This window comes from Agelaius tricolor, unplaced genomic scaffold (assembly GCF_023055355.1).
Source record: "Agelaius tricolor isolate 1412-34295 unplaced genomic scaffold, bAgeTri1.0.p SCAF_10, whole genome shotgun sequence".
Lineage (NCBI taxonomy): Eukaryota > Metazoa > Chordata > Aves > Passeriformes > Icteridae > Agelaius > Agelaius tricolor.
This window is the reverse complement of record NW_027269270.1, coordinates 22,875,391-22,889,906: the sequence shown is the minus strand read 5'-3', so window position 1 is coordinate 22,889,906 and position 14,516 is coordinate 22,875,391. Positions and strand designations below refer to the sequence as shown.

Below are 14,516 nucleotides of genomic sequence, written 5' to 3'. Positions count from 1 at the left end.
TTTTGAGAAAAGTTATCTTGGTGTCCATTAAATCTGAAAAGGACAGTGTCGTCTGAGGAAAAAAAAACGAAACAAACAAATTGTTTTTTGTTTGGAAGTTTACATTCTTGGTGGTATCTACATAAATAATGTGCTGCTGGGTGCAGCAGAGAGAGGTTTGCCTTGCCTGGTCCTCCCAACAGCAGAACTGAGCAGTGTCGTTGAACCTTTGCATTGAGTGCAACAGCAAGCAGGATTTTTAAATATGGGGTAAGAGGTGCATCTTACTGGGTGAATAGCAGCTTCATTTACCCATTAAAGAGAGGGGGCTTTAAATATGTTGCTCCTTGAGAACAGAAGTTCTCAAACAGTTATTTTCAGAAGTTCAAGGCTTTGTACAAAGAATGGCCTTTCCTTTTTTAGTCAAAGTAGGACCGGAGGTGAAAAAACCAAAAAAGTGGCCTGAAAGGGAGTGGAGGTTTCATAAGAACATCAGGGCAAAGGAAACAGAGCTAAGAACTTCGGAACTGAGAGCATCTAAAGGCTCATGTGCTGAGCAGCTCCACAGTGGAACAGGAAGCCTGTGCTTAGCAAAGGCTGCCATGGAGACTGCAAGTGAACTGCTTAGGGCAAAAGTAAGATTGGAAGCCAGATATCAATGTAGCAAGGGGCAGTCTGTGAAAAAGTGGACAGAAAAGATTTTATGTCAGAAAAAATGGAAGTTTGACCTTGGAAATGTTTGTGCTTAGCCATGTACTGTTATAGATTTCAGCTATGGCAGGGATAAAATCACCTCTGGTTAAGGAGTGTAATTAGAACAGTTGGATTATCAGGTTCAAGATACTTCAAAGAACTGAACAGTGAAACAATTGCTCATATTTAAAACGTTTCAGGCTTGTGAAGCATATTGAATAAAGGCTGAATTTTCAACTGCAGACCCAAACCAAGAGTGACCTCAGTCCTTTCAGACCTGGCTGTGGAGTAACTGAGAGCTCCTGCATGTGCTGTGGCTGACCAGCCATAAGGGTCTTGATGCAGAAATTAGGAAATGAAATTCTGAATGGTTTTTATACACAAAAGGTAAAAAAAAGGTTTTGTTATAATGATATTCAAATCTGATAATGCTTTTCTGACACTGAAGTCTGAATCATGCATCTATAGCTTGAACCATGACCAATCAAAGTGAATATTTATAGTTTGCTATGATATATATTTTTTCTAGGATATTTCTGTTGGGGGTGTAGTGTATGGCTTAAAAAAACATGGGGTGTATACATTTCAGAGCCATAGTTTTGATTTTTAAGCTTGTGAATATTTATATTGCAGAAAATATGAGAAAGCATGTAGAATTAGGTGATGTTGCTCTGACTGGGGATAAAGTGTTTATTACTTAAATGCTGATCAAAATTTGACAAATTATTTCCTAAGCACCTGGGAAGATGAAAAGTGAGAGCTAAAGGAAAAAATAGGCATTATCATCAGTGAGTAAAGCAGTGCTATAAACGAATGTTCTGATGTGATGAGCTGCTGATCTGAAAAGCTAGTTCAGCTTGAGATACCTGAGACTGAAAGACATACCTGAGGGAGAAATTCGGTGTATTTGTTTTGCAGAGAATTATAAGGGGCTGGGAGATGGATATCTTGAACTCTGTCAATGCAGTGCATGCCTGCACACCAACAGCACAGCCCATCCTGGCAGGGAGGCAAGAGCACAGATAGCACTTACTTAGGGAAGCAGCTCTTGCTCTAAAGAATGGGGCTGTCAGGCTGCATCACTTTCTGCAGCCAGCTCTGGGTGGATTTTAAATTTCTTCCTGAAACACAGCAGCAGCCTTAAAAAAAAAAAATCCTTATAGAGCAAAAATGTCAGCATAGGATCTATCCAATGTTATAACTTACAAGTTATTCTGGAAAAAAAAAAAAAAAAAAAGCTGTGAAAGACATCCTTTGTGACCAAGTAAAACAGATATTTCTGATATCACGTCCCTTGCTAAATCTGGGACCTTGGAGTCAGGTTGTTTCTTGTTTGGTCTTCGCGGTGTAGCCAGTTACCAGCAACAGCCCTGTGACACCTTTTACACTGTTTTCTTGCCTTGTGCTGTGCTTCACCCTAATGCTTTTACCAGCCATACCTGCCTGAGAGGTCCACAACTCCATCTACACCAGAGAAGCCTGACACAAAACAGAGCATAAATGCGAAGGCAGTTTTCAAAGTTGAGGTTCTGGGGACTTAACAGTCAGAGCTGACTGTTTGTCTGTTTTTTTTACTTTCATATGATATTTTTGATTGCAAAAAGAGACTAATTACTGCAAAGAGATCTTGTCTTTCATGGATCCATAAAGATGGCTTCAAGTTGTTGTTCCTGTCATAATAGAGCCTTTTTCAGCAAATGGAATTGCATAACTTTGTTCTGAAGCAAGCAAACATCTCAGGCCACAAAGGAGTTGAGCAGAGCTTGGAATGGTTGGTGCGCTCAAAATGTCTGTAGGGGCATCTGCCAGTTACTGAAAAACAAACATAATTTTCTTCTTGATGCATTTTATATAGAAAAAAAACAGCAAAAAAGAGAATTAAAATCAATGGCCCATCTGCTTGCAGTCTAGAAGTGTGCAGTACCAAGTGCTACAGATACAGGCATGTGGAACTTTGTGTGCAGGTACGAAATAAACTGCCCACCAAAACTGCTTTTCACTAATCATGATGGAATATGTTTTATGTGCTAGAGCTCAAGGTTTATGGCCTTTTCCCATTTCTTCTGCTACTTCCCAGTATGTAGTGCTGGATTTCTCATATAACTGAAAGGCAAACATACCAGGATGGATTTCCTTCTGGCAGACATAACTGTAGTTTTATGGAAGCCTGTGTATCCTTTCAGATTTATACCAGTTGAGCACCCTTAGCCTGATTTCTAGCTCTGTATAGCCTTTTTTTCCCCTAAAGTTACAGTGACAAAGGGGCTATCTAAAGGTGAGTAGATCATCTCTGTTTGAATCTACCCACATTATTAAGGGCAGAATCTTCACATCTTTCCTTACTAATTTGAAAAAATTAGATATGGGCTCCAGCCAAAATGACAGTCAAGAAGAACACTTAGAAAGAACATGTGATGAAGACTGAGATTTGCTGTGCCAGTTCACTGACAACATACTTGTTTTATATCTCTACCCCTCGCACCATCCTTTGTCTTCAAAAACACTCAGCAAACAATTCAGAGGAAGCAATTGGCATATTCCCTAATGAGACAAGATGAAGTGTCCTGTAACGATGATGACAGCAAATTTAGAGTGAACTGCAGTTTCAGAACTTTGCAAATTGATCAAACCATGATTCCTTGGTTGCTTACTTAATTGCCTGTTACCATCTCTCTCCTGACCTCCATATGCCCACTGCTTCTGTCAGCACTTCTGCAACTCAGGGACTCTGTCAGCCCCTCAGGTTCTGAACACTGGAAGAATAGGTTCTGGTTTGGGGATTTTATTTAACTTGCATTTAATATGTGTTCTTGGCCAGCTATCACAGTGGGAATTTAGAGATATTCAGGGCTCCTACCATGCTTGAATACATCAGGCTGTGAGGAAAAATCTTTCCTAATTATATTTATTATAGGATGGATGCTAATTAAGGCAGGGTCTCATCAGGTGCTGAGTACCTTAAGCAGCTTCTTAACCCTGGGAAGGATAGTGCTGTGCTTGTTTAGCACTCAGTGATGTTCTGTCTGCTAAAGATGTCTGGTCAGGCAAGAAGTGTGCAAGGGAAAAACGTATTTTGGTGAGTGTACAAATGATTGAACAATGAGACTTAATCCATAGCCAGTTTGGACCAGAGTCCCCTAGAACTGGGGTTCTTTTTTGTTGGCAGAAGTGAAGAAATGTCCAATATATAAGTGCTGAACTATCTTACAGCATTCTTCAGACAAGGCTACTTCAGGGCTCACCATATATGCCTTTTTGAAAGTTTCATTTGAGAAGTTTCTTTAAGGGAATGAGGGAAAAGGAGGGATGTGAATCCACGTGTGCACACGAGTGAGAGTGAGGAGCTATTCCTGCTGCTGTGAAGCAGTTGCTGTCTTCTGCAGGGATTGTGTTTAGGAGTGGTGAGGAAGTGCTGGCCCTGCCATCAATCTGCAAAGCTCCCCGAGTTCCTTTCACATGAAAAGCACTGGGAATTTTGCAATTGTATTTACAGCCTCAACACAGCAGTCATGAACTGCTACGGAGAATAATTGTGTCAGTATAATCAGATAAGTGTTTAAGTAGGTGGGGAGGAAGAAAATCAACTCTCCTGAAATGAGATTTAGGGTTGTTGTTCAAGGTCCAGGATCATACATGTGACTTTCTGATATTCTGGACTGCTTCTCTGCAGGAGTTTTTTCTTTGCTTCATATGAAGTGACAGTTGTAGCTTTCCTGAAAATACACCTCAAATACAAAGATTGTATTCTTACACTGACCTGTGGGTTTTTCTTCCTTTTCTTGCTCTTGGTGACCTGCTGTACTTGTTTTATTAACCATTTCATGGGCACTGGTACTCTTAAGAGAAGTATATTGATAAGCAGAGAGAAAGAGTTGGTTGTATAAAATTAGGTCTAAAGCATAAAAATGTAACCTGGGATGGAGACCATGTCTGAGCTTGAACTTTTCTGCTGGGGGACACTGGATTTCATTTGGATAGTGGACTATGGTAGGGTTTTAATGCTTTCTGTTAACCTTATCATGCAGGAAAGGCAAGGACTGGCAAAAATATCTATCATCTGTGTTGACAAGACTTAAGGGCATGCCTAGGTAGTAAATCACGTGTACCTGTCTGTATGTAGATGTGTCTTTGAAATATACATGGTGAATACATGTATCACTCCACAACTAGATACGTCACATTTGAAAGTTCATATCCCTTCATTTAAGTATTTACATCCTTTAATCCAAAATAAAGCAAGTATCTGTATCTTTAAAGCCAGCATGCATTGATTTAAAGGAATTAGTTAAAGAAATGTGTGATTTAGAGCATGGGTTCCGACCCAGATGCGGTAAAATTTCACATGCTAATCAGCTGTGTGCTAACAGGGTATGTAATGGCAACAATTAATGCAGTACTCATGTATAAAACATGTCTGACTGTTCTGTCTGTGATGCAGTCTCTCTCTTTCTTTCAAAGCTGTCTATGAACAATCCTGCGAGGCTTACCGACACCAAGGGAGGACATCAGGTTTCTTCTACATCGATTCTGATGGAAGTGGACCCCTGGGACCACTCCGTGTTTTTTGCAATATAACAGGTAATGACCTAACCTTGACTTGGCTGCTTGATCTTGGGTCTAAATTGATTTGAGGTGGTCTTAATAAAATGATAGAGATGTCAATAATTCAGCTCAGTATTATTTAGTCAGTATTGTTAGACATCGATAATGTTACAGCTCAGTGTGGAAGAAGCAGCAAATTTGTAACTGAGGTTTCACTTTGAAATGTTTCCTTAAATAAGATCCATGTAAAAGTGATTTTTACAATAACTTTGAAGGACTTGCTTTGCTAACTGGTATACAACAGTGTCTGCACCTTATAAAGGGCACTTCATAATATCCTAACTTTTGATGAGATGTTTGTTTTTTACAAATGAGGTAGAAACTTAGAATCCAAACTATTCTTTTGTAATTGAATGGTTTCTCTGCTTTATTAGAATACTAGATCTGGGAATTATTATTAAATTCCTCTCACTGAGCTATCTATAAACCCTTCTAGTCTGATGTAGGCAGCAATACATCCCCTCATACAAGTGTGCTGCCTAAGGCATTCCAAGGAGTGGAAACCTTGATTGTCCCTGGTATTTGTATGGAGGAGAATGCATGATGATCTTAGGAGAGGGGACACCAAAGAGATGGCTAGCAGAGCAAGAGCCTGGCAAGATGACCTGTTGGTTGAAGCTTTTTAACCTTACAGTTCCATAGGTTTAAAATAAGAATTGTTTCAAATGAACAGATCTGTCTGGTAAATTCTTTCCTTAAGTGGGTCCTATTTTGTATATAGGATTGTCAAGCCAAGAGTATGAGAAAAGATTACATCGCCCCTGTTGCATGGGGATGGATCCCCAAATATAAAAGCAGCTCCCTTTCTGCTTTTTATATTTGAAATGGAGGTGAAATTTCCCACACCGTCTCCTGTTTGGCATTTTTTGCTTCCTGTGGCCAGGTGCAGATGAAGGAATGTTTTATTACCCTTTCTAAATTGCTAATTCTGGCTGAACTACTTTGCCACATATCACTTCCACACTCAGTGCTGAAAACTGAGGACTCGGGATATTCATATTTTATCCTTAATCTCCTTGTACTTAAAGTGGCTCAAATTAAATTTTCATTTTTATTTAATTGGGTAGTGATTATGTTAATTAAATGCACAACAGTTAATTATTAACTATGTTTTTTATTCAAGTGTAACAAATATTTAATAAGATGTGTCTCCTTTGCTGTTGAATCTCCTAAGAATTGAAACAGAGTTTCACCTTTCTGTCTGAATATCCTTCCTTGATCTTCAATATGGGAAATGTGCTCATTTTTATTATTTATCATATAAATATGTGTGATCAAAACATTGTCAGTGCTTTTTATCTCTGCTGAAGAAGTAGGATTTTTGACAAACACCTTGCATTTGCTTTCCTCAAAAAAACCTTATCTGGCAGAAATCCAGAAGGCATATACCTGATTTTCTCTCTATCTGTAATGAACTTGCTGACATTCTCATAACATTGGTTATGAGCAAGGTGGAGGTGGGGAAAACTGGCAGAACCTCCTAGCCTGGAAAACTTATGCTTCTGGGTCAACTGAATGTGGTTTGGGTGCCTTAATCAAAAGAACTTCTTTTCTCTCTGGGAACTTCTCTTATTTTTATTCTCATAAAAATTGTTTACAGTAATCGATTAAGTGCAAAGTAGGAAAAAAAATTATTTTGTGTACACAGAGATGGATTCTCAATTTGTTTCTTTTTTCAGATTATGCTTCTGCTTAGTTTTCTGAAAATGCTCCATACTCAGGGAAAGGTGAAATACAAAATTCTGTGTTGTTACACTAGGTACATAGAAGGAACAGAAAAAATATTATTGTTCTGTGGCATAAATCTTTAACACACCTCCTGTGAATGGAGAAACGTGGATGGCTTCCATGTGTGGGGAGACTAAACAAATTAAGAAGATGGTTGAGGGGAACTGTCACAGGAGAGAGTGGAGATCATGTGTGGCATAGAGAAAACACACAGGAATTTTTTCTTTTCCATCACATATGATCTAAGGGGCACCTAAAAAATTACATGGCAGGATTTGGGAGTTTTTTGTTTGCTTGCTTTTTCCTGATGCAATGAATTCAACTTGAAACCACCACAGGACAGCAAGGAGGCTACAGACAAGAGAGGGAGTACAATCTATCTGGAAAAAGCCCCAGTTTTGTCTGATAGATTCAGAAAGTGCAAGTAAACATGGAGGTTTAGTTGTAGGTTCCCACTCAGGTGGCTGTGAGGCAAAGACCATTGGGAAATGGGAATGAGCTTCAGGAAAACCTTTTGGCTTCCCTGGGTTTCTCTTTACCCTCAGAGGCAGAGGTAGGCTCCTGGGCTAAATAAAGCTTTTATTTTACTCAGGCTGGCAGTTCTTTCTGTATACAGTTCAAGAAGCAGTAACCTCTGTATGCCCAAAATGTGTTCAAGCTGAAGAATTTGGAGGTGGAATGGAAAATTCAGGGCAATGACTCATTTAGTGTTTTTAAAAGTGGAGGTGCAGAGAGCTCATGCCTTCTGGGAATTACAGTGCCTTTAATCTGTGAAGGATGAATTCAAGGAAGAAATCAGACCATCAGAAATAGCCAGCATCATTGCATTTAAAGAAAAGTCGTTTTTTTAATTTTTTAAAAGGTCTTTCTAATTCTAATTTAAGTTCCTTTCTATTTTTTTAAAGTTCTTCCTAACAGCATTTTTGCCTGTTTAATTGAAGAGATTCAGATAGGGGTCTGAAATATTGTAGCCAGTTATTAACTGGGGCAGATAAACACCAGATTTCTTGTACATTGGTGTCTGGTCATAGGTATCCAGTGTCTGGTGTGGATATGGAAATATCAACATTACAAGTTAGTTTACTGTGTTTATGTTTGCAGTGGTTTCTCTAAAGCCTGTCAAACTTAGAGCCCACTGCTGAATAGAAATTCTGTATAAAGCAGAAAATTGTGATTGTGTGTGTTGAGAGGGAATTTGACAGTTATACAAAGAGGGAGAGAGATAAGGGAAAGGAAATGTTGCAGGGAGAAAAAAAAAAGGAAAAAAGTATTAAAAAATATAAAGTCAGTTTTCAGCATGGCAAGGAATAGTGTCACAGAATATCTGATGAATAGCTGATACTAGAGTGGGTAAATGTACTTATCCACTGTCTGAAGAAGTGGCTGAAAAAGCAAGGTGACAAAAAACTGTTGACGACGTGCTACTATTTAATAGTATGGTATACTATAAGTATAGCATACTTATTGGCCAAGAAGTGAGAAGAGCCTATGAAGCACTTTAAAAGGATCTTACCTTGGGGACTGTTTATTTCTACCAGAGGTAGAATATGTTGTTGAAATAGGAGGTTGTCAGGAACACTAACATGCCTAATCAAAGACTTAGAAAGATACCTGTACAAAGAGAGGTTAACAGAAAATAATCCAGGACTGTTTAGAATGGGAATACTCAAAGTGGATGGGGCTCACTGACAGAAGCAATGCTCATTTTCATTTTCTTACAATAGGAGAAGAAGGAAGAAGGTTCAATGACAGTGGAAGACAAAACCCTCAAAACGAGATCTAAAAGGAAAATACACCACCTTATTAATATAATGTTGTTTTCACCTTATATACCTGTTGTACACAAAATCACTTCACAGGGAAATTCGTCAGTTGTAGGAAACACTGAGGAATCCACACCAAACGTGCATCTGTGTGTGGGGAAATGAACCAAATGTATGTGCCCAAGCCATGATTGGATGCAGTTGGGTGCCATGAAGGGCACCATGAGGATGTGAATGGGTCCATGCAGAGATCATTAAATTGGGGTGGTTGCATTGAGTGCTTTGGGAACACATCTGGCATGTTTCCAGGGCCATCCACATGGGAATGTAAGCTAGCTATGCTCACACTTCCTGGGTCTCCAGTCATCCATGGGGGTCTATGGCCACACCTTTTTGACATGAAGTGCAGAAAGATTATGTTGTGCCATACTTTGGGATAATGAACAGCCACCAGGGCTGGGAAAGATTTTCCTCGTAGGCTGGTTGTTTGATAATCAGCCCACTTGAATTAATCTTAATTGAAGATTGATAACAGTCAACAGAAAAGATGACTGATAGACCCTCTGAACCTCAGGTCTGTCAGTCTTTCTGTCATTGTGAGGCTTATTTTTTTTATGCTGCTTAGAAATCTATTGGTCTGTCTGGAGTACTACTTAAATGCTAATAACCATGTTCTCCAGGACAAAGCCCATAGACATGCAACCTACTTCCATGTGCTGGTTTTGCTGTCCTGGTTGAAAAGTGGAATGAACTTTTCTCATCTCCTTCTGAGTAAATTTTACCGTTGAAATCTGAAAGATTTACTTGCAGTACACTTGATTCATCCTGTACTTCTCTACTGATGCTGTTTTACAGTATTCAGACCCTGGGCTATCAAATCAATAATGCTTAGAAATTGCCATGACTAGATCAGTGGTTCAGTTTATCTTTGCCAGATATTTACCTGTCCTCAAATAGTTTTTCTTTCTTTTCTTCCCTTTTTTTCCTCACAGGATTGCAGTTTGGGGAAAGATGCAACCTTATCTCAGGTCTTGCTGCTGGTCCAAGATCTGTTTTTGAAACTGCCCCAGCGAAAAATTCATTAATTAACAAAAATGCATCTCTACTTGTTGCAGATCATTTCTGTTTTGGAGTCTCATCTCAAAGTGAAAATAATGCTAATTTCTCTGGTGTGGGAAAAAGAAAGTTTTATTTTCTCTGTTTAAATCTCAGAAAAAGTAAGGGATTCTAATAAGATGTGAAGTAGATAATCGAAATTATACTTGCAGTTTTTTACAAATTGCGTCCTTTTTTTTTATTCAGCTAACAATGATTAAGATTTTTATTCTTCCATATAGTACATATCCCCATTGATGTTCCTAAAACAATCAGTTGTATTATTGTCCATGGAATCCATCTTTCCCTTTGTGAATCTCAGCTCATCTGGTTATAGAATTCCTTAATCTATTTTCCATAAGAAAGCATTTCCGTTTTGCTTTGTATAGCAATTACACGGGTGCAGGAGGGACCATGTACTCAGCCCTTTTTGCATTTCTTGTGGGCTTGGGAAATTCTCATGTGAAGAGGAGGGCTGCCCCTGGGCAGGCTGAAGCAAGAACAGATAGGAGGAGGGCATGCCCTTAATTCTGCTTTTAATACCTGCAGCTACAGAATTTTGCAACAACAATTTAAATGGCCAAACTCCCTTTACCCTGTAGCTTACTGTCTGTAGTTATGACTGACTTTTTCACAAGAGAAAACAAAAAATAGAAATTCCTTACAAATTATTTACTACTGTTTAGATTAAAGGCATCCCTCAAACACTAAGGGTCTTTTGGCACATTGTAGTTCTGACAATTGATATGTTTCTCTTTTGAATTTTCATTAAATATTCTTCCAGAACCTGGGGGGAGGAGGGTGCAAGATGTCCCAAAAGAGGTGTCTTGTTGTCATCCATCAGAGACATCTGGCACGGTCATTCTGCTGAGAATTGCTTTGAATGCATTGCAGTGCCCTGGGTGGATGTGGCTGAATCAGAACTCAGGAGGAAGCTGATGAGCAGAAAAGAAGCTGCAGAAGCATATATTGCTAGGTCAGCCAGCAGAAAAAAAAAATAGGTACAAAAATAGTAATGGGATGCTTTCAGAGAAGACTCAGGAAACATTTCTTTGGAGTCAGTGAATTAAACTGCCTGTGATAAGAAATTGCTCTTTTAATATCCTTTGAGGGGAATTTATATTAGAGTAGCTGGGTTGACCTGCCACTGCAGCTTAGAACAGTACAGTGTTTAAGAAGGAAAGTCTTTTCTTTTTTGTGTACTTTTAGTTATAGGTACAGCATTCAGGATAAAATTTGGCATTCATTGTGGAGCACCACGAAACAAATGCATTGTATGAGCTCTGAGAGTTATTTTTTTCTCTCATGTAGCATTTACCGTATGTTTTGCTTGTTGGCAATTTAATCAGTCTGAATAATCTTGTTTTGTGAAAAACCTCCTAAATCACAGAGGAATGATGCCATTTGTATGGGTGGAATATGCTCTACAGGGATATTTCAAGTTGAAGAATAAAAATGAGAATTAGACAATACAGAATTCATTGAAAGCCAGTTTTCCAGCTGCTCTAATTTCCCACAATTTAATTTGTGTGCCGTCAAAAGCAACTTGGAGGTTTCCAGCAAGATGATAGAACTATGGGCTAGGCTAAACAGAGAGTCTAAAATGTGCTTAATGCATTGCAGTCCCATGCTGTAAAAACATCTCCTAGGGCCAAATGCAGACAGCATAATATCCTAGTGAATTGGACCATTAAATAAAACTGTGAAGTCATAAAGCTGTAGCATTACCCTGAAATTAAAGCATTGTCACCTTTGAATTATGGAAATAATTTAACAAGCATTTAGGAAATCTGCTTTTCAGGGCTGCATTAAACTATTCCACATTATACAATAGAAGATGTGGCTGCAGTCTCCTACTTGGTTTTGAATGACTTCCAGCTTGTATTTAGCTTGAAATTTTACCAAGCTGAGAATGCAATAAAAGAGTAGAATGGAGTAATAGAAGATAAAAATTAACAGTAACCTATGCCTGGACAACAGCTTTTTAATTCCCATTACAGATTTGTAAGTGCAAGGAGTGCTCATTAAACGAAGTAAACAGGAAAAAAATGTAGTATGGACAGATGTAAAAACGTAATGATAACTTAGTTTAAATCCATGAGAAGAGAGCTTTATCTGTGTAGTTTAATGGTTTCCAGGTATGGAAATGACTAGAAGGAGGTAGTGGCACTCAGCTTGCTTTGCACCTGTGATTACAGCGTCGTTGCGTGAAAAAATAATGTAAACAAAACAGAGCAAAGATTAAATAAAAATCCTTGCATTATGAAACAGGAATAAATATCTGAAGCCCCATTTTCAAAAGCTGTGGGCATTACTGGTGTAGAGGTGTGCCTCTAAAGGCAAATGCCAAGGCTGGAGCTCAGGTGCAGACAGCTGTGCCCTGTTTGCTGGAGGGATCTGTGGGCACGTTCAGGTGGCAGCTACGTGTCTCACACAGGCCCTGAACCTGCCTGAAGTGCCAGACCACAGATCATTGTCAGGAGGCTTCAGAGGACCTGCCAGTCAAGTAGGGAGGGTAGGATGCCTTGACCTCACACTGAGGCAGGCAGTGATATTTTGGGAGCAGCCCTAGCTAAACTTGTGCAAGTGAATTTGAGAAAATAGTGTGATTTTCTCCTAGTTGTTGCCAAGTTTGAGGTGGAGAAACTGGGATTTGAATAAACCCCAAGGGCTGATCTGAATGGGGATGGTCTTCAGAAGAAATGTTGAGATTATTTCTGAGTGGTTTTCTGATCTATGGAAGCAGATGCAATGGTCTTGATATTGTCTTGGAATGGTTCAAGGATTTACTGCCCTCTAGCTCTTAGTAACTTCTCTCTCAACCAGTGCAGATGCAGGAGGGAGCACTGTTGGCTCTTCTGCTCTGTCCAAAGCAACCTAAACTTTAAATAATTTTTAGTCTCACTCGCTGCATTTAAACAAAAGAGTGTCCTTTTGAAAGAAGGAAGTTTGTTTTTTGAGTTTTTTTTACTGTGATGTGAATGAAATTCTTGTAGCAGGTTGTGTTTGACTTCGTATGCATTTCCTTGCCCCTCTACACCTCACGTGCTGCTTTCTAAAATGGAAGAATACTTACTCTTTCCCTGGGAAGTGGGAAGAAGTGTGACTGAGATGGTGGAAGATTTCTCTTCCTTTTCCACCTCTCACCTTGTTGCCACCAGCTCTATCTGTGTGGTGTTGAGCTGCCCTTGTGATCTCAGGTTTGCTTGCTGGTGGCTCTCGTGTCACTAGATCAACAAGAAAAACAAATTCTTTTTTTTTGAGAAGCTGAACTGATGAGCACCTTTACTTCAAAGGTGAAGCACAGAGGGAAACTTTGAAGTGACCACTAAAGCATAGATCTGATCTGTAGAAGTATTAAGCCTAAAAGACTAGGCATGTGCAGATTAAGAAATCTCTGAAATGTAACTTCAACATTCTTCACTTCTGTGTAACTTTTTAAACTCCATTATGATGTACTTGCTAAATCACATTTACTTTGAATACAGAAAGAAACTTGATTTGTTTTTCCTTTCCCTTTGTAAACTAGAGGATGGAAAATAGGTCAACTTATTTCTAAATGATCCTGTGGAGAAAAGCAGGTCTAGGATGTCAAAGTTCAGATCTCGGGACAGCTGTGTGCAGCTATAATGATAACAAGACTGCAGAAAATTAATGAAAAATCATAGAGGACGATAAGAGGAAGACCTGTCACATTTCCTGTCCAGCACTCCTGTTAATGAGTGCTGGCTGCTTACAGTATATTTGCTGATACCTTGTCCAACCTCATTTCAAACATGTCAATTAATTATATTTCCAACACTTTTTTTTGGGAAGACAGTTTTGTGCTATGCTATTTTTAATCAGCTTTTCCTAGTATTCCTTCTTTGGTTCTAAATTGCTAGCTCTTGATGCTTCTGACTTTTCAGGTACGCACATGGCACCTTTCTTGATGCACAGCCTGGAAAGTACAGCAGTGTCAACCACTGTACAACAAGAGCATTAGGCTGCACTACTTCCTGAGCAGCACTGTAGCCACTATTGTGAGCATTGATTTTATTGCATTTTCTTAAAATTATGTTCAGAACTCTCAGTGGGGAGGTGCTTTTTACAGCCCACCTGGAATTTCAGCAGCCAGTATATTTCATCATCTCCTGGTTTTATGTCTCACATTATCAGCAACTCGGTGTTTGTCTTTTTAGTAGATATTTCAGTTAAGGCAGAAGTTGTGTCAGCTTTTGTGATAGGAAAGTTAACTCACCCTCGACTGCTTCTGAAAAATCCACTCTGTTCTTGTCAATATTGCCTTGAGAAAGCAAAAGAAAACAGAGGGACTGGCTGATAAGGATCGCTATTTTAAGATGTACAAGATGTCTGTTACAAAGTCATTGAAGTATATTGTGTTCAAAGCAATATATGTGCAGGACTGTGCAGGGTATTGGGCTGCAGTGTTCACTGTGATTACAACCACTGGGACAAGTATTACAAGCAATAAATTTGTAGTATTTCTTATCATTTTAATCTGACTTTTGTATCACACATTGCAGCAATGTTTCTTTGAGCTCCAACTCCAGAGGTCCACAAGCAGCTCCCTAAAAAGCAGCTCTCCACAGAATTGCAGACCTATGAGCAAACTTTCTGTCTACATCACAGAAATGATGAGAGGGTTGGGAGTGA

At 39.1% G+C, this 14,516-nt stretch overlaps 1 protein-coding gene across 1 annotated transcript in view; it reads left to right on the top strand.

The window, feature by feature from the left end:
• CNTNAP5 (contactin associated protein family member 5) overlaps positions 1-14,516 on the top strand; it is a 410,986-nt gene that overhangs the window by 309,131 nt on the left and 87,339 nt on the right. The window contains exon 13 of the mRNA XM_071435220.1: positions 5,131-5,250. Coding sequence (XP_071291321.1) covers positions 5,131-5,250 — 120 coding nt within the window. The remainder of the gene's footprint in view (positions 1-5,130; positions 5,251-14,516) is intronic.